Below are 21622 nucleotides of genomic sequence, written 5' to 3'. Positions count from 1 at the left end.
AGCTGATGCGAGTTAAACTGGCAGGGCTAGACTGATGATGGTATGGTTTAGAAGATGTTTCGTCTTTGACTACTATTAATAAAGAAGATTGTATATTACTTTCGTTGACGTAATTAAAAGTTTGACATATAATCCATTTACGTGTTGGAGTTAAATAGTTAACCTTTCAAATCGCGATCTGATAAGTATTATTTGCTCCACATCCTTTTGTTTAGAACTCGATTTAATTAATCTCAGACTTGTTATTAAGATGTCTGCGGGTATTCCCAGAAAACTGGTATTATGGAAACAGGTCTATTCAGAGAGTTAACGTCACTTTTGAACTAGTTTAAACAGGCATAACACGAGATTCAAGTTTTTATTTATATTGTTTATTAAAAAAAAAATCTACCGCATTAAGGTAATTAATCACATGCACAAGACACACAGTCTCTGGACAAGAATTTGTGGATCATACACATGCTTGTCATACGCGGGGATTGCTCCAACAACACCTAGCGCATACATTTTTCGTGTTTATTAATACTAATAAACTACAAGGCTATCCGTGCAGTGTCATGGCCAAAATACAAAAAAAGAAAACTTTTACATTTTACCTACATTTCCGATGTCCCTCATTAATTTGACTATATATTTATATTTCTACACATCCAGGCAATCATACTATACAATTTGATAGTGCAGACACAGCAACTTATAAGTACCTCCTTACATAGTTTCACAAACCAGTGAACGGAATCAAATTCAATCGTAATTGCTTCACAAAATAAATGAATGCTAAGCTCAATAAATAAATACGCAAGAATAAGCATTTAACAAAGTGAGCAAATTGTTCAATATAAACGTCAGTTAATTTACGTTTTGCAATTACACAACAAGGCTAGTATTTACTGAGCTAGGCATCAACAACTATATAAGTATCTTATGTCTATCATGGCCATTAGCAAATCCTAATAAAAACTGCGTGCTTACCTGAGATCGAGAGGTTCCACTATTATATGCTCGCATCTTAATTCAGATGGGAATTCAGTCGGGAGTGTTGTTGAGGATCACCTTTTTTTATTTGATAAAGAAACATACATGCCAACAGACATAAATATCGATAAAGTAATAGTGGGCATACAGTACCAGTACATGCTAAACGTAAACCATAAAAAAACACAAAAAATACTCGGAAAATGAAGTTTTGGAGATATATGTGTATGTTTGTGTGTAAATTCTGATCTTTTAAAGTAAAATATTGCGCCATTCAGTGGTACCTGACTACCTACCTATTTAATGTTATAGAAATTACTTACTTACGCACAAAAAACATCAGCTAGAAGCTTTTAGAGCGTAAAAGAGAGCGTACATAAAACATCTCGCGAAACGACAGTTAGTCCGAGTATTTGCAACTTTGCAGAATAGATCCACTCTTGCTTGTTTCTTAATTCTTAGGGATCCGTAGCAAAAAGATCAAATTGGAACAATATTGCCACGAGCTCCGATGTTTGTCCGATCCTCTGTCGCAAAGTACATCTCACAATGCCGTTCGCTAGGCAGTTGAAACTATATGCCGGATTTCGACGAATAAAACTAAAAATCGGGTTAAGGAACGGTTGATACGATCTTTAATTTGATAAATCATATTTCTTAAGCCTGTTTTCACGGAACGATCGTTAACGCAAGTCCGAATCGCACTTGTCAAGTTTTTAAGCAGTATCAACTGAATTACAAAAAACCATTGGTCACTTCTAAAACACCTGACACATTTTACTTTTTCGGCTAGCTGTCAGTACCACAACACTTAGTGGAAATCGGGGCTAAACAGTCACGAATCGATTTCTTTAAGAGTTAAAACGCTTTTAGTATTCAAACCTTACTTAACACAAACGATGAGATAAATGAACGATCGAACTTTTTCGCCCGAAACTAAGGCCGACATATAACAATCCCAGGACTAAAGGAAAAAAATAAAAGAAATTCTCCAGTTCTTATAAGGACTAATGAAGGGCGCAAATAGCTTCTGCGACATTGGATACGAAATTGCCCGCAATTACATTATCTTAGCTTTTACCCCGATGCCCGTTTTTCGGGGGATCCCGCCCTCTCAAATGCCGTAATTAATAAATAGTTTTTGTGTTAAAGTACTCACAGTAATGGATGATTATATCAAGTCTGTTTTTTGTCGATTTGGCATTAGTCAATTGACGGCTTCAGCTTATCTGGAGGTGTGGTATGTCGTTAAAGTGGAGATAGACCTGTTAACATGTGGAGAGAACTGGACAGCTCTTTGGAGGGGAAAGTGGGCGACTTTTTACCTAGCGCAAATTTTTTAATGTTTCTCTATCCTGGGTCATAAGGATAAAGTCCCACTGCCGCTGTCTAGGCAGACCACATACTTCACTTATTTAAAAGACATAAAAACTTTATAATTTCCTCTGTGAGTTACTTGCCATTATCAGGAATAATTGTTTAGATACGATAAGATTTCCTAAAAAATGTGGGACGACAGAAAGAGTGAGGATCTCAAGCATTACAATCAATAGTTATCTGTACATCCAGTTACAATTAGGAGATATGACAGTACAATTGCATATCTTAACTAGCAGTGAATAGCTTTTACATATTCATTATCAACTGTACTAATATATGGTGTGTTTGTTACAGAATGCCAGCGCTCCGGCTGCTGGGGCGAAAATGGCTGGCAGCCTCCGACGATCTCGTCTTCCCCAGCATCTTTGAACTACTCTTCAGATTTGTTTGGTAAGTACGCCAATGAAGATATAAGACAATATTTGTAAACCGAAAAAGATTTTTTTCCATGCTTTGTTGGATTCGATTTATTGTTTAGCCACCAAAATCTCACAGCGACTTTCCTTCCAGTATTACCCTGTAGAATCTGTTGTTTTTCACGCCAGAATTTATGCATATATTACTTTCCCTATATAATTTGGCCTAAGGGCCTATTACCCCGACTTAAAGGTGTCACAAACATGGGCCAGCGGGATAGTCCGAGAGAATTACTGCGGTCCCTGCACAGGAAAGGCAAAAGAAGGAGCATAGATGGCTTTTAGCCCAACCCAAAGCGGGAGCAGTCATTTGAAGATTTTTAATGTGTAAAAAAAACATGTTACAAAACCACCTACCATTTACACAAAATCTTGCGAAATTCAAAGTTCTATTCAAATGGCGAATAGGTATTCTACTTAACGTGACGAGTCTGATGTGCAATCAACTACTTTTTACACCGCATGGCAGAGGAAGCTGAGTGGAAGAATTAAATTATAATGCAAATTACATACTAATGTTATGTCAGTTACAAGGTGATCATAATTAAGTATTGTAATCAGAAAAAGACATTGTATCTTGACTAATACCGGAAGGTGATCGAAGAAGCGTGGGAACTTGTTTCTACATTGTTACGGTTTACGGTACCTAACCGTTGATGTATTGAAGTCAATATTGAATGTTTACGCAACTAAAGTCATAACTATAAAGTTTTAAAAGTGCCTGGAAACAGCCTATTTGAAATTAAAACCTTTTAATTTTGATTCTATGTGTCTACTGCCAGGTTTAAATTTTATTATCGAGTCGAAGCGTGATAGATAGATAGATATATCTGCAAACATGGTATTTGATTAATAAACCCGCAATTGATAGTCCCAAGAAATGCTGACATGATTTTAAAAATATATAACAGTCACATAGCCCATTTCTTGAGGGAGGCTATACGATACACCGGTATGATCAAAAGGAGCAAGTCTGTAATGAAATATGTAACAAAAAGGGAGGAAAATGCGTGAAATTAAAAATACAAATCTTTAAAAAAAAATCTTAACTTACATCTTCATAACCACGCCGAAAACCTAGCATACGATAGCTAGTTAATACTAAAGTCTGTTCAGCTCTAAGGGTCAAACAAACTCTTACGATACTTCTGTGTTTGTTTAGATATGTTATTAATAGGATCCTCAGTAACGTTTGTACTCATATCGCCGAGTGCTTATAAAACAGAATAAAACAGCTATTGGATCGAGAGGAGATCGTAAAATAAACAGACGTTCGATAGTCGTAACATCGAGTGTCGGATACTGAACGGAAATCTTTTTGCACTCTTTAAAGATTTAAGATAGTTAATTCCCTTGTATCTATAGTAATCTATACTATGGTAACAATTAAGTATTGAGTATTTTAAATTATAATTTGAATAGAAGTTGTAAATTTATAATATAAATTTTATATAAAAAAGATAATAATAGAAGATATTTTTTTGGATTACATACCTAATGTGTGAAATCGGTACTGTATGAGTACCCTACCCACACTAATAGGGTTTTGATTTCATTTGTCCGATTATCTGTCGCTAGTATTTATCTCATGAACAACAATAGTTAGCTTAACAGATAATGTATTTCCGTTGTTTTAACAAGCAACAGTGTTAATAAATATCGAGGTTAAGGAATGGTTGGTACGGTCATAAATTTGATCGGTGAACTTTTTTTATTGAAAATGCGTATTGAACCCTCCTTGACGCATCCGACGCACATTTGACTGGGATTTCTTACAATTTTCATAAGTTTAAGCTGAGTGTGATATAAAATTATTTTTATACTTACTGTAATAAAAACAACAGATAAAATCTCAAGAGTTTTCTACTTAAAAACTTATTTGGAATAAAACAATTTATCGTCGCCATGCCATAATACGTTGCGAAAAGTTTGATCGAAAACACACTTGATATGAGGACTTAAATGTAAGACGGATAAATATGCAATAAAATTTTAGCGAAAAGTTTTCGTCTAAAAACTTCTAATACATATACTTAGCCTTAACACTCTCTTGGTCTCTTGACTCTAAGAGGACAAAACTTTTGAATTACTGTCGTAACTTTTAAAAAATGCTACAAAATTCAGACATTTTAAGAACCAATTCCACATTCTGGTTATTGGTGTTGCTGTAAAAAAAATATCTACATTTTTAAATCAGCCAGCCTTCTGGGCACGTTGCCCGACTTTGGCAGGGATGAAGATGTCTTTTTAACGCTTTGTAAATTATGTTTGTATGTATAATTTATTTTATATTGAAATTAAGGAAATAAAGTTTAAAAAAGGTGAGTATTTATTTTAGTATTGTTGTAATTTTCTTTAAACCCAGTATTTAAATGTTGGTTTCACGTTTATCCTAATTTTTTTGCCAATTTGAAGTTGAATTTCACTCCTTTATGCCGGATATTCAAATATACTAAATCAAAACACAAAAGAGTATACTTTTATTTATCTGAAAACATTTACAATCTATATTAGATATATTTTATACACACACACAAGATAACCATAATACTGACAGAAAATCGTGCTACCGTCATCAGAGAAACCTCTCATACACCATTCATAAATGTCGGCTGTAATTAACCAGTCACCTAGTTCCATTGACCGCGATCTGAGGACATCTTCATGTTGCATAACCCTCACTTTCACACAACCTGTTACCCACCTAGTTAAATAATTAATTTACACTACAGCTGTGCGATATCTTGTAACGTATTTGGTTTTTAAAATGGATTTAGGTTATCAATTAGTGATGCATGTCTCGGGTCTGGGTGTACCTTCGTTGTATCTGAATTCCATAACACAAGTGCTTTTTAGCAGCTTATTTTGGGTTCAGAACAATGTATGTGATGTTGTCCACATTTATTTTATTTTATTTTGGGGTTTACTAATAGGTATCGGAATTCACCACGTCTGCTCGGGTAGCGGAGTGGTTGAGGTTATCACTACAGAGCGTTTGTCGCGGGTTCGATCCCCGCGTAGTACAAATATTTATGTGATCCACAAATGCTTGTCCTGAGTTTGGGTATCTTTTTGCATGTGACTTGAATGTTTGTGAAAGCCACGCGTCATAGGGAATGAGTTATTTAGAGCGGGAGGCATTCTTTAAATAATAAAATAATCTGCCCTTGTCGGGAATCACAGATGTATAGAGGATCGAGATTTGCTGGAAGGGATCGCTTGTCTGGTAATTATTTAATGTAATTATGGAAGGGAATGAAAGAGAAGATTTATATGTTCCACAGTATTGACTAACAATAAAATAAATCCTTTAGAATTACATTAATCCATCCGGTATAAAAACCGGTACATATTTTCTAAAAAAATAATGGACATCAGGATTAAAAGCGACAAAAAGTATCCTTCTATAAGTATGTTAACCTCGGTCATAAATCTATGATTCTGCCAAATTTAATTGTAATAGGTTTAGAAACTGTGTAAAAAATATAAATTCAGCCGTACAGTTTCACATTAAATAATATCTGTATGTATTGCTTGATAGCTTTCAGATTTATAACTCAATAAAACAAAGAGGAAAACTATCGCCAATAAAACAATACCACTAAAAACTTTATCAATAAAACTGGTTTAATAGAATATGAACTTTATGAGTCAAGGAATAAAGTTTAAAAGGTCTCGATGGCATCAAAACATTGAACAGAAAGAGTTTGGAAACTTTTCTCAATCTCCACAACAGTAAATATCATAAAAGAATTAATTTACTGTTTCGTTTCGCGGTATATTTGATAAACGATGGAGAGAATTCGAAACAAATTAAAATATTTTTTATTTGAAAACTTTGTTTCTTAAGTTCTTCCCGGATTTTTCGACTTTTGTTTTTATAGGAGTTATAATTCTAGTAGGTACATGTCTTAATACCAGGGGCGTAGCTACCGCCGTATATGCCGTATCAATTATACGGGGCCCTCGGGCCACGGGGGCCCCCAAAGTGTGTAAGGAAAAAAAAAAAAACTTCCTAATTTATTTTAATTTACAAATGACAGAATTCTATTAAGCAATTACTTTTTTCCAGCCTTAGCGTGCGTTCAAAAGTTTAAAAGAGAATTAATATTTAAATTTTGATTTGATATTTGATATTTGTAAAAGGGTTGATTATTTGTTAAAATGATTATTTATTTGTTAAATTATGTTAACTGATAAATAAATATTTCGTTTTACAATATTTCTTTTCTTTTGTGAAAAATCTATACCCCCATATAAGGGCCCCCAAACAATTTTTTATGCGGGGCCCCGCCGATGCACGCTACGCCACTGCTTAATACAAACTTTTAAATAACTGTCACACCTCGTAAAATTGACCATAGAATCGCTGTATTATTAAAAAAAGAGAATACCTAATATCCATAATATTCATAACTAGCTGTTGCCCGCGACTTCGTCTCCTTGGGTAGAAGATATAAGTTATGATTTATACCAGCCCTGTTTTTTTCACATTTTCCATTGTATACAAACAAACAAGCAAACTCTTCAGCTTTATATATTAGTATAGATATAGATAGATTCAACACAAAAAGAATTTTTAAATTTGGACCAGTAGTTCCTGAGATTAGCGCGTTCAAAAAACAAACAAACTAACTCTTCAGCTTTATATATTAGTATATAGATATTCTACACCACTATCGATTTTAATAGCGATAATTGTGACACCTTTCAACTACTTTTCTTTCTCAAAACCTGTACCTATGTTGTGTGCAATAAAGAAAATTATTTTCTATTCTATCACTAATAGATGTAAAATTCTCTCTTTAAGTTCAAAATCAATCTAACGGTACCAACACCTGAAGTATTTATCCAAACATGGCGCACGGTACCTTCGACACTTGAGCCTCACTTGTTGCCACCCGCATTAATATGAATGAGCTTTCACAGCCCATATTGCCCGGCAATTTCTCTGCACTTGATTCGACCTTCGAATCTCCGTTTGATTGCTCTGTAATGGCTTTTCAATTGTCGCGAAATCCGATGCTTTGATTGACTGGTCGAATCGCTTTTTATTTGAATAATTTATTGAATGATTGGACTGAACGATTGTTACGCTTTTAAGCTTGGAATTTCGTTCGAATGAATCGTTTATTCTAAAAGGTCTTTTGTTTCATTTTTATGTTTTACTACTACTTACTATTTTTTCTTCATATTTATATATCCGAGAGTCATTTGAATCTAGTGTAGGCACCATTTAAAATAGAGCCCTTCAAGAACAATTCACCAAACCTATTCCCGCTATAAAACATCACACACGCCTATTCTTAGTAAGGGTGGCTTTTTGAATATGATTTAAATGTTTGTGAACCCCAGTGATGCAAATATTTAATTCCTTAGAATGGGAGTGCTCTTTTTCCCTTTCTTATTTCTTTAAATTATTGTCAAAATCAGTCTTAGTCCCTAATATGTAACTGTCAATTATATTAAATATCATTTGACAATTACTGTTATCGAACATTTATATAGCACTAACAAGTTCTATGTACAAGTCTTTCCAATATATTTGCTTCCTCCGACAAAACATGTTATAAATAAAAATGTAAATTACGGTTCCAGCTTTGACCCCTTGCAAGCTGCATATCCATGCAAAATCACTACTTTATATTCCTAGACGATCCTTTGACTTACATGTTTCGAAATACCGCATCAGCTATATCTGAAATTCATGCAATTTTCTTTCCTTAATAATTTTCCATGGGCAGTTTTCGATACCAGCAGTAACCTACTGAAGTGTCCATGTTAACCATCAAAATAGTAATATGATATGTAATGAGTTATCGAGCAAACATTTATAACCTCTTTGCTAACATCTCCACCCATTATTTAGCCAGGCTGTTAGTCAACACATCTACCTAAGTATAAAAGTAAGCACATTGTGCCGATTTGATATTGATAGATTTATTTACCGTAGCTTTTACAAAAAAAAACAACCCGAATCAGGTCAACAGGACCTGAGATGAGAGAGAGTCACAAATTCACAAACTTTACCTCTTTACACATTGCTTTGACTGCTGATAGCTAGAAATCAAAATACATAAGTGTAAGACTATATGTGTCGTAAGTTTAACCTGGATTTCAGCATTCTCCAAGCTTCTTTCACGTCACACCACCATTCAAGACATTACAGTGGGACAACGTAACATGTAAGAGACAATGCGATTTCCTGTTCCGTTTGTTTGCCGCAGTTTGCCGTTCATAAGGCTTTAAGTACGTTCTAATTAATACCATAGTATAGATACTAAACCTTTGAACGGTATTGTAACGTAAACTTTGCAGACCCAGATAAAGATTCTGAATTTGAAATATCGTTTTCTGGACTTTTGTCGCTATATTTAAAGGTTTTGTGACTGGCCAAAATTATGAATAGAATCTTTTTTATGAATACTTTTTTGTGCCTTCGTACCAATTCTACCATTCTTCTATTTTGTACTAGTGCCATGTAATATCCATAAATTAGTAACCACTAAATTACAATTTTGTATTACGTTACAGGCTAAAATGAAACAGTAATTTTAGGCGGTATACAATTTGGACAGTTTGATTTACATGACAGACTCTTTGATGTTTTCCAAACAAGTCAAAACATACCTCTTTTTCTTCTCACAGCATCATTTTAACGCGCTTCTTTCTCTTTGTTTCAACTTGTTCTTTTATAAACAGAGCCGTTATCAATATGGCTTTGTACGTCGTTAATAGGGGGACCTACCATCACAGCTTATAAGAAATATTATTGTGGACGTGGGAAAGAGACGTCGCTCTGTGAAGTGTAATTTGTTGTCTCGCTTCCACATCTGCAATATTATTACTTTAAGCGGTAGTGGTAGGGCCTCAGGTGCGAAAAAATGCGAACAAGACATCTATTGTATAAAATGGTGGCAAAAAGTCTGGGTATGAAAGGAGGGGAAAGGTGTCTTTGTCCTGACGAAAAGCTATTAAATGAATACCGTCGGAAACGATCTGTTCTTTATTGTAGGTGACATTAATTTGAGTATCTATGGTAACTAAGATAAAAGATGAAGGTTTGGTTGAAGCCCGATTTTTAAATATTCGGTACATTTCTGTTTTATGGTATATTGATTTTTATCACCACTCAGCACCATCGATAAAAGCTTAGTTTTTTTTTCAGAACTATGATGAGTAATCGCTAACTTTTGTGTGTACATATTATAAACGAAATAATCAAATCCCTATTTAGGTACATCTAGTAACACCGGTCAACGAATATCTCATCAATCCTTTTACACTCCAAAAAGCAAAACTTCACCATTTGTAGAATTACAAAGCTTTATCCACTGAACTGTACTTTAGGCTGGATTTATGATAGTCATTACCTTGAAGAAACTCTTACAACTTGGATGTTTCTTTCAGAACGCTAAATGGTGTTTGTTGGACGATTCTAGCAATAAATACCTTTAGGTTTCTGAAAGAGTGATGTGTGCAAGTTTGAGAGAGTAATTTGTGCAAGTTAAATGATTACTTATTGACGTGTTAATGTATATTTTTCTTTTGTTTTAGGTGCTTTGTTAATTTATATAAGGGTTTTGAGTAAAGATATCACAATATCGTATGCAAACATTGTGCTTAAATTACATTCCTTTAACAGTAGGTGTCAAACTTCTTTTATTGCACAATACTTTTTTTTTTAACATTCAACTTTCATGTAAGAAAAATAAGTCGCGTAGGGCATTTTTGTTTCCTAAGTTTAAGTATCTTTGTAATTACAATTTCAATTGTTTTGAAAGACCTGCTACACAAGGATTATATTCCCCAATGCAGGAATATCGTATAATACCTTATTCTTGCTAATAACAAAAAAGTACCTGTAAACAAATATTTTCGCACTTTTGTCCACAGGCTAGTTCTAATAGCACTAGTAGTCGAAGTCCTATACCCGGTGACATGGCAGTGCCAGTCCGAGGGTTGGCAGGGTGGCGCCTTCGTCAGGCTCTACCTGTGCGGCACGCTGACGCTGCAGGCTGCCCTGATGCTGCTGCTGGCTGCGCTCGCACTGCAGTCCGCCAGAGGGACCATCACAGACATCGATGCCCGGAAGATGGTCTCGCCGTTACTTTTAATCAAGTAAGTTTTTGATTCTAATTTCACTTGTGACTTAAGCCACGTCACAGGTCTAAAGAAGGTTTAAACTCTGACACCTGGTTATTTATCAATAACGAACTTATCAATATAGAAAATATTTATATATCCAGCAACCATAATATGCCAATGCAAGAGCGACCTCTACCTCGAGTCTTTTCTCTATCCTTAAACTAAATTGGCTAAATAAGCTTAATTAAATATAACCTCCTTCTAAAATAATTTAATTTCTTCATAAACCATTGACAAACAAAGCTGCTTAAAATATAATCCGTCTATTTTCTAACAATCTTGATAATAAAATATAACCGGTGTCCGTGACCAACGGCTACAACGAGAGCTCAAGCGATCGGGAATAACAATGAAAGTGTATTTACTCTGCTTTTATTTAATACCGAAAATCTAATAAAACCCCATAACAACATGCCGCTGTCATTATTATGATAGAATATAAATAAACGTTGTAAATCATCTCTTTGAAAGGTAAGCTATAGATGATATTTTGTTTACATTATGGGTATACTATTCTCTAAACATGTGGCATCGAACGCAGCGTCGAATTTAAAATCGATAACGCAAAAATGATATACGATTTGATGTAAGTCAATTCGACAGCCTCGAATTTGAACCGGAATATTTTGAGAATAACATCACTGGTATAGAAATAGTACGGCTAACGATTGTACATTTTCTCTCTTTGCTTTAGTTAATTTTACTTTCTCTATGCTAGCTGCACCGAGGCGATGGGTTTCTAATCTTAGCGCTAACGTGATCAGTGGTTGTGGGAGCGAGATGCAGCACTACATGGCATTAGGTGGCGTCTTGCTTCCACATAAAAAACAGACTAGGTATAAGAAGACGTGGTAGATCCTCAAATAATGTTATGGTAGAGTTAACTACATACCAACCAGTATTGCTTTTTTAAAAGTAACAGGTAAGGTTTTTAGGAGACTTTATGTCTATTTTTAAAGAGACATGTTTAGTTAGCGATAGTTAAATATCTCTATTTTGTAACAACATTTTTCGTTGCTATGATAGAGACTGGAGTATATAACATACTATTGCGCCATCTAGTCCTATTATGACTACCGTCTACTGATAAACATACTTCTGATTTTTTACTGATTCAACGTTTGTAAGTCATCGTATATTATACATGTGCTTCAAAAATAAAGAGTATTTGTAAAATACATCCGCGTGTGAGCGATCACCTTCGAACACAACACTTGGCACACATTTCTAGTTCCTGACTACATTTGATTCGGTAATTAAAATGGCATTCACTTCATTTTAACGTCTAGACTTACCGCCATCTTAAAGTAATGTTATTCAGCTGTGCAAGCGTGACAGCAGTACATTACGTAGAGCGCCATCTCTTTTCAACAGCAGCTATATTTCTCTAACATTCGTTAGTACCCTGATATCTTTATAGATACATTTCGAAGTGTTTAACCTAGTTTTTTGTCGAGCCTACTTGAATGCTGAAGTGTTCGAAAGCACATGCCAATCGGTATAGCCATTGCTACACCGTCAAATTGTTAAGACATCACTTTTTATAGCACCAAGATGACTTTCAAAACGGGCTTGGCTTTTTGCAACGGGACTTCTCTTTTTGTATTAGACTTAATCGGACAGAAGAATTTGTTTAAAGAAAGCGTTTAATGGGAATTGAAAACGAATGGAATAAAATACTAAATCAAGGCTAAGACTAAGCTACGATAAGGGAAACTAGTCAAAACAGAAAGTCATATATCGGAAAAACGGAAAGTCGAAAAAGTTAAATATAGTTATGATTATAAAGCGGATTCCCAGCAACTAATGTTGAAATCCTTTTAAAAACATGGTATCGAGTCTCGTTCGCGACGTGTCGCGGGTTCGATCCGCGCGTAGTACAAACATTCCTCGGTGTGGTTGTGCATGTGATTTGAATGTTTGTGAAACTCCCCGAGTGCAAGGATTAAATTTTATACTGCGAGAGCCGTTGAAAAAAAACGAAACCTAACTTTACATTGCTCTTTTGTCTAGTATTTTATTGCAATAAATCCTTTAATTTTCAAAAGGCTCTTTTATTTTTAAAGACACAGAATGAACGGTCTTATCTCAAGAGTAAAACCGAGTTCTCGGAGAACTCCTAAGAGAGTTTCGAAATTTCAAGCCTCGTTAGCTTTCGCGTGTTCGCGAGCACTCTCTAAGACTTGCAAATACCTTTTCTCAAATGATCATGCAAATGTTATCTGTACCGGGATCAACACGATTCTGGTGACCTACTCTTCGTCGGTTGATAAATAAGAAAAAAAATCTGTTTTCGTGATGACAGATAAACTGCTTTTTTGGCGTGTTGTATGACAAAGTATTAACAAAATTCAGTAAAAAAACGTAGATACCCAGTGACGTAATTTAGAAATAAAATTCAAAATATTAAAAAAAATACAAAACGTCCAGTCTTCAGTTGACTTCACATACCTACAAGTAAACTGACGTTATTTACAAAAAAATATCTGGAAAATAAAAGAAAATGATTTCAACTTCGGTTGGGTCCGAAACTAGTCGGGTAATCCCTATAAACACGCGTGACTAAACCATTCTCAAATAATCATGAAAGCCATTATAATAAATCAGTATATTATACTCGTAAAAAAATACACACGCTGGAAAACCTCATTATGACGCAGTTCGGGGAAAAAACGTGATTTACTATTCCCGTTATACTATTTATTACTACTAGCCCCCAATAGCATTTATAAACAGCGTACTCGTAATAATGAAAATACCTTATTATTATAGAAGTCGATGATAATATTCATTCTAATTATTTGTTGTTGTTTATACTTGAATCTTGACCCACTGGGAGTGTTGTGTCTGACTCATACTCACTTTATCGCCTGTTGAACTGTTGTGAAAGAATAAGCTTTAAATTAACGACAAATTGGCTAATTACGTGTCGTTAGATACAAATAACTGATAAGTAGGTTACGTTTTAAATAAGTTGTTAAGAAATTATGCGTATAAAACTATCCTACTAATATTAACGCAAAAGTTTGTATGTTTACATATATTGCTGTTTGTTCCCCTTTCACGCAAAAACCACTGAACTTATTTAGACGAAACTTGTTAAACAGATAGCTTATAAGGTGGATTAACACATACAATACTTTTTATTCCGATTTTATGTTCCCGTGGGATCATATTCGACTAACAACGGGCGGGCCCACGAGCTACAGCTATTATCACATATTATTTTAAAACTATATTCGAAAAAATGTATATACCTATTCTTCTAGATTATCTTGCAATTACGACGACCTCCGTGGTCGAGTGGCTTACGCACCGGTTTCAAGGTGTCGAGGTCTGAGGTTCCAACTTCGATCCCAGGTCGGGACAATGTAAAAAACACATTACTAATTTGTCTCGGGTCTGGGTGTTTGTTGTATATTCGTTGTATCTGAATTCCAAGGCCTGATTTTTTAAGGCTTTTTTAAGGCGCGTTAAAAAAGCGTTCAAATAAAACAAATGCATTTCCAAGTACATGTTCATACGACTATTCGTTTTAGATTTATTAATTATATACAATAATATTTTGTTACAGGGTGCTGTTAGTGTTTCCTGAAACGGCCCTAAACGTCATGGGAACTATGTGGATGTTCTGTGAGGTCATACAATGTTCTGTCGAAGATAAGTTCTCCAGTATAGTCATACAAAGTAAGTATTGAAACCCATTTAACAATAGCAATAAGAAACTGACGAACAATTACTATGAACGCTATCGATAAAGTATTCGTATCGAATTGTTATATTTTTTTTGTTTGACATTTGCCACCTATCTTAAATATTAATCATCTATTTCCATACTAATAGTATAGTTATAATAACTACTAGCTGTTGCCCCCGAATTTGTCCACGTTGTTAGAAGATTTAAGTTATGATTTATACCTGCCCTGTTTTTTCCACATATTCCATTGTATCTTCGCTCCTATTAGTCGCAGCGTGATGGTATATAGCCTTCCTCGATGAATGGTCCATTCAATACAAAAATATTTTTTCAGTTTGAACCAGTAGTTCCTGAGATTAGCGCGTTCAAACAAACAAACAAACTCTTCAGCTTTATATATTAGTACAGATAAAACCAAACTACGGTAACTTTACGCATAATTTATCGGTAGTATTACTAGATCTAGATTTGTAAGTACAAATTAATGTTCAGTATCAAAATTGGATTTTAATTAGTTGATTGTTTCCCACAGTGCTGTTTTCTAAGGACTTGCCGACACGAATAGAATCTTTCTTTTAACTTAATAAGTTGTCAACCGCAAGTGATTGTAAATTCTTGTTTAAAACGTAACAAAAGTACCAAGTTCCGAAGTACAGTTAGTAAAAAAAGTCGAATAACGAAAATAAATTCTCAAAACATTTAAAAACATATTCATAACATTCAAAAAAATATTCTATAAAGATTCGACTGAAATAAGAAATAGCGTTGTTATCAGAGCTCTTTAAATTTAATTTGTTGACTGAACACAATTTAATAGTATAATATAGTTTAATTTATTTCCAGCTTAATCTTATTGGTTTAGTCCTAAACATATATAAAACACACTTATGCATTAATACAAACCCATAATAAACTTATCTATTAATTATCCTTTCAGAAACCGAAGCATAACGTTTAAAAACAAACATGATGCTTTATCAAACTCAATCTCTATAACAGCATACTATACTGCTTACTGATTTCTTAGCCTTCGTTAATAAAACTAGACCATAAAGTAACCTCTAAACATTAAAACGTCGGCTTTTATACATCTACATAACACCATAATTACGAGAATACGAGCTCTAGCTTTAATGTTAGCTGTACATTGCTGGTTTTAAAATAGCGTAACAGCAAGATAACTAAATAAAACCGGCTATCTATAAGGTGCAAGCGATTCATATCGAAAGTTATATTTTAAATACGTTTTGTTTATAGATACATGCCTTTCTTTAGCCTTACCATAACCAAAATATATATAAAAAATACCAATATAATAATAATGTCCAAAGTTGTACGTAAAGTTTGTTTACAATCTACAAGACAAAATTTCAAAACATCGTATTTTCGAATACTCACAATTTCGCACATTACAGGTATAGTCCTATTCAACTGGGTACAACTAGGCCTCACAGTCTTCGGCCTATTCATGGTGTTTGACCCTCTGGGGTCAGTGAACTACGGTGACATGCAGGACACTCCGAATCAAGTCCGGCATCACAGGAAAGTCACCGGGCTCTGGTCGAGACGGTTCCGATGGGCCTTCTGCTGGTTGAAACGAGATGAACATGGAAAGGAGGCGTTTCAACAAGTTGCAGGTATGTGATACTGTATAATTTAGAACGATGTAGTAACAAGGCAAATTAATTAAAAATATCGTTGTCAGTAAAAATCTTTCGTCCTAGGCAACTTTTAAGTCGCAGGACTGATTATTATTAAACGTGTATAAGAATACTGGCATGTATTTTACCTTTAATACAAAACAAACTAAATTGAAATCGCTCAATCAGTTGGGAGCTGCGATGTCACAGACTGATAGTCACGTCAAACTTATAACAACCCTCTCTTTGAGTCACTGGTTAATTAAAGGAATACGTCTCATAAATAAAAGTGGGTATGTAGAGATCAACTTGATGCTTGCTTGTTGTCATCATGCTGCATTTAAATTCATCACTAGTTTTTATTTATATCACTTGTCAATAAAAAAATGTAGTTACATTTTTAGGCACATGAGCCTATTATACATAACAAGGAAAACGTTTTAAAAATATATTGTTTTTGTAAATACGGAAACGGTACCAATATTTTTTTATTTAAATACATGTATAGGGGGATTTCCTTATAAGTTCTCAGACTCTTACAGATCAAACTAAGAACTCTCGTGCTACTAAATTTAACCCTTGTATTGCCGGGGGTTTTACAAACATTCAAGTCTGGGTGTCTTGTGAGTGCACAAGATACCCAGACTTAGGATAAGCATTCGTGTATCTTACATTGAGGCTATAATATGTTTTTTATCTTAGAACTTAGACTGAAATCATTGGGTCATTAACAGTCGCATACTAGACTCACTTATAAAATGATTAAAAGCGCATAACGAGGAACCTTGAGCTTAATTGATGGCGGTTTAATTTAAACGTGTAGTAGGTATATTAGGTTCACAAATTAAGTTAACATACAAGTAGGTACTTAAGTCAGGTAAAAGAGAAGGTCTGATCCTGTCCAATTCTGTTATGAGGAGATATTAAAATTAAAGTTCTTTTTACCGTCGCGAAGCGCCATCTGGTGTATTTAAAGCAAAAAATAACAAATTGTTCTTTCATTTAATTACTTTAAGATATTATAAGTGCTCATTACTTTGAGTTATGCTCTTAAATTACGTACGATACGATTACGCAATAAACTGAACTATGGTTAATCCTTATTTACTCAAAGCCGTAACAATAAATTAACTAGTACACGGTTAAACCCTTGTCTACATTACAGCTAAGTTAACTATCTATAAATAGTTACTTGGAAGCGAAGAACAAATAGCAGTACAGTCAGTTACAACAGACAATAAACAAATCAAATTGACAAACTGTCAATTAAATGCTTATAAACTTTAAGGAGAAAATACTAGTATAATCAACCCTCAAATCCCAATAACAATGATTTAAACTTGATTTTTTAAAAAATATTTTTGTTATTCTGCAGACAGATATATCTTCTATGAAATCTTCTATTCTATCTTCTGTGAAAATTTCAATTCCCTATAATAGCTATCACGTTTTATGAGATTAAGCCTGCTGATAGACAGAAGGACAGTGAAGCCTTAGTAATACTAGCATTATTAAAGGTGCCATTGAGGATAATTATATAGACTACGCAAATTATGCATAAAGTGTGAATCATTACATAGAAATTATTGAAAATAAAATACGTACAAGCGATGACTTTTAAAATCCGTTTGGGTGAATGGATTTTGTTAGTGACTGTACATACATGGTACCCTTGCCGTGATATTTCCTTTTACATTTCTTAAGGCAAACTATTTAGTGGTCTGATTAAGGAAAATTATTAGTGGTTTTTACTGTGTAATTAGTCCGTTTCAAAAACCAACTAATATAAAAATACACCTCAATTCCGTCTGTTCGTGTATGTGAACTAATAAACGGCTGCACCGAATTCAATGATTTTTTTTCATGTGTTTGGGTGAGGTATTTATACAACGTTTGAGTTATAAATATTGAACATGGAGCGTTTTTAACATTATATTTAGCTTTAGCTTTATTATCACACCCGTAATTTTGGTCTGTACGTCAAACGTTATTTAACGTTTTATTTTACAATAAACCACCTTTTATAAAACACAGAACGATAAGTTTTAGTCACACTACGCCACAATAGCCTGGCTTCTGTCCAAGCTAGACAGATAGAGTCAGACCAGGTGACTAATAGGTCTTGCGGAATCGTGGCTAGCAGTGTAACTCAAATAATAAAACACAGCTTAGCTTATACCCTTTTTTATTAAATTTGTGCTTAAGTTCATATTCCCTTACCAAGTCCGTGACATAATAAGGATTCAGATCTTTTCTATAATACGGTTTATGCTCAACTTGGTTGCAAACTTCGAACCGCCCGTAACCCTGTAACGAGGTATAGAATATTAAAATATCTAGAAAGAACCTGATGATTTTTTGTGAACAATTTAGCATTAAGTTGCCAATGTTTAAGTTTTTTTCTGAACAAGCTATGATTTTATATAACCTATCATTTTAGTGGATTCAATAAAATGCCGTCTCTTACAACTTTCAAGCAGCTGTAGGCTGCTGTATACTCTGTTTTTTTTTATTTAAACAAATGAGGGACATACATTTTATTAACCTGAAATCTGACTATATTTGATTTGAATTGAATTAAGCTTAAGGAAATAGTTACAGTACAGTAAAAGTAAATGCATTAGACCATTAGCCGACCTTTACGCTGCCCTATAGGATTGTTCCGGTCTGATTCAGATAATCGTGGTCACAACACAGCACTGTTACGTAAACGACGGTAACTATGGAGTGTGACGCTTTCTGATTATACTCGAAACATACGGGCCTGCTGGAAGAAATTTCTGTTGAAATAAGCTGTGCCTATGTACTATGTGTTCTATCTTTCTTCTTTTCTGTACTCTGTGTGTGTATCTGTGTACATGAACTATTAAATAAATAAAATAAAATTGTATTTGAAGCTAATGATTATAATTATATTTTCTTAATATTTACCTTGCTGCATTCTTATTTTCTGAGGGCTTGCCAAATCATCGTCCTAGCCTTTTCTCAATTATGTTGGGGTCGGCTCAAAGTCCAGTGTTCCAGTGTTTGACAAGGAGCAACTGCCTATCTGAACTCCTCAACCTAGGACTTCGCCTAGGCAACACGATACCCCTTAGGGGGACTGGTAGCTTAACCTGTGATTTATCAACTTGTGCAGTCAAAGCTTAGAAACGAGCTTCTGAGAGGGCTTTTCAACACCTCAGAAAAACTGCAGCTGTAGAAGAGAGTTACCGCTATGCGCCATGTAGAGCGCTCTCTCCCTTCCACAAAGTAATAATATTATTTCGAGACGAGGCGGTAGACTATTCGTATATTTTTTACAGTCTAAAAATAAAAATATTAATATTCATTACTTAAAACAAGAATGGGACTTGCAAAAACTGGTATTAATCAAGTCGGTAAAAAAAACTAGGTACATGGTCATTACGCTCATTTTACAATCTTGCAATCATAATTGTCAAAAAATTAGAAGGCTGAATTGTATGCGTGCTAACAAGTTTTTGTGTTATTGGATTTAATATTGCTATTATGACACTTATCTGTTTTAATTTTTAAATTAGAACTAATTTATTCTGCCTATTCTATCCTCCTCGACCCAGTTACCTGGGCAACACGTTACTCCTAGTGAGTACGTTAGTACGCACCGGTTTCAAGGTGTCGCTAGCTCATAGGTCCCGGGGTCGATCCCCTGTCGGGTGAATGTAAAAAATCACATTTCGACATTGTCTCATGTCTGGGTGTTTGTGGTACCTTCGTTGTATCTGACTTCCATAACACAAGTGTTTTAGCAACTTACTTTGGGTTCAGAACAATGTATGTGATGTTGTCCGCATATATTATTATTATTTTATAGATAGATATACATTTTACCCTGTGACTGCTTGGCTAAACGACAGTTGTCGACTTTAACGTCTTTTCCCGGAAGGAAACAATCAAATGACTCGTCCCTCTTTGGGTTGAGCTGAAGAGAGTGTCAGATTTTTACCGACTAAACCCACCCTTTTTTTGACCTTTGTGTAGTAGGTACACGGTAACCTTTTCGGACAATACCATACATCTTGAGTTTTAAATGTGAACATGAAACAACATAAGTCAACTCATACAACCTGTTAAACAGACAATGGTCATAAATTTGTATTATATATCACTTGTTATTCAGGAAATAAACAAGTTTTTCTTAGAAAGAAGTAGGCTTTTACAAAAAAGGTATCTTCCTGATTTCCATACTTCTTTAGAATCAACTGGTGTCGATTTTTTTTAAATTAAACCAATTTTTCTTATTAAGAATCGACTAATTTAGTAAATACTCTATCCCATTAAAGTTTTATCTTTCTCTGTAAACTCAAAATAACATAACTCTGTTTACAGCTCTTCTCAGTGCACTGTTCCGGTCAACGGACTTGGTGCCCTCAGACGTGGTAGCCGGCTGCGTGCTCCTCAGGGTCCGACAGAAGAGGGAAACAAGAGAAATGAGAAGGATACAAATGTTAAACGATGAAGAACCTATTTACACCACGGATGTGAACAAAATATTCTCTGAAACACCGCCCTGGATGAACTTGGAGGATGCTCTCTATTACTTGAGGCTGTCTATAGCAGCTTATGGATGGCCCTACGTGCTGTATCGACACTGTTTTACTGGATTCTGCAAATTGGCTCGCCACCTGACGTGCTGCTGTTGTCGGTAAGTGTATTACATATGTTATCTATAGAGCAAGGAGATGAGTTCGACGTCTGTACATGTCGTTTCACCCACGATACTAGTACTTAACCTAATCCAATGACCTGACTATGGGCCGATTACAATAGGGTCTTCTAAAGACTACCATGAAGTTTTCTAACCCCAAAATACACACTTCTTTTACTTTATGCCACTGTAACTCAAGCCATGAATTTCAGGGAGTAAAATATAAACTTTCATGACCGCATGGAGGGAAAAATGTGTTAGTCCTTATTCGTAAGTGAACGATCACAGCTAAAATAACAGTAACACGTTTATAGAGTATCAATATATCCTTTTAAAAGTAGTCTCCGAAGATTCTGATCGTTTTCAACTCCCGGGGGTATTGGTGCTTCCGCGTTTACGTGCAGTAATGGGGCTATTAGGTTTTATTACCTCTGAGGAGTATGTGGATGTTCTTTATAGATCTCGTTTCCTTCATCGGAATTTCTAAATGCTTTTCCTCTTTCCTCATTTACACTATCACAAGTCATGTGTGTTAAATATTGGCAGTGAAATAGTGACTGAATAATACTGAAAACGTTCAGTTAATATTTGGGGCTTTTGATTTTAAGTCGTAACCGACCTGAATAAATTATCCTCTGAAGATTTCATATCTGTTTGTATTTCCCTATCAAAAAATCCTTGCCGACGCCTTGGAGTC

General features: G+C 34.7%; 1 protein-coding gene across 2 annotated transcripts in view; it reads left to right on the top strand.

The window, feature by feature from the left end:
• Positions 1-2134: 2134 nt before the first annotated feature.
• LOC113505993 (sn1-specific diacylglycerol lipase beta) overlaps positions 2135-21622 on the top strand; it is a 35156-nt gene continuing 15668 nt past the window's right edge. Inside the window, exons 1-5 of one of the 2 annotated variants that reach the window (XM_026888859.1) lie at positions 2135-2745; positions 10668-10892; positions 14494-14606; positions 16032-16253; positions 20607-20922. In XM_026888859.1, coding sequence (XP_026744660.1) covers positions 2651-2745; positions 10668-10892; positions 14494-14606; positions 16032-16253; positions 20607-20922 — 971 coding nt within the window. In that variant the 5' untranslated portion in view covers positions 2135-2650. The remainder of the gene's footprint in view (positions 2746-10667; positions 10893-14493; positions 14607-16031; positions 16254-20606; positions 20923-21622) is intronic. The other variant, XM_026888862.1, reaches the window with a different exon arrangement.

Source organism: Trichoplusia ni, chromosome 2, assembly GCF_003590095.1.
Source record: "Trichoplusia ni isolate ovarian cell line Hi5 chromosome 2, tn1, whole genome shotgun sequence".
NCBI classification, from domain to species: Eukaryota; Metazoa; Arthropoda; class Insecta; order Lepidoptera; family Noctuidae; genus Trichoplusia; species Trichoplusia ni.
The sequence above is the reverse complement of the archived record's forward strand: the minus strand, read 5'-3'. Positions and strand labels throughout refer to the sequence as shown.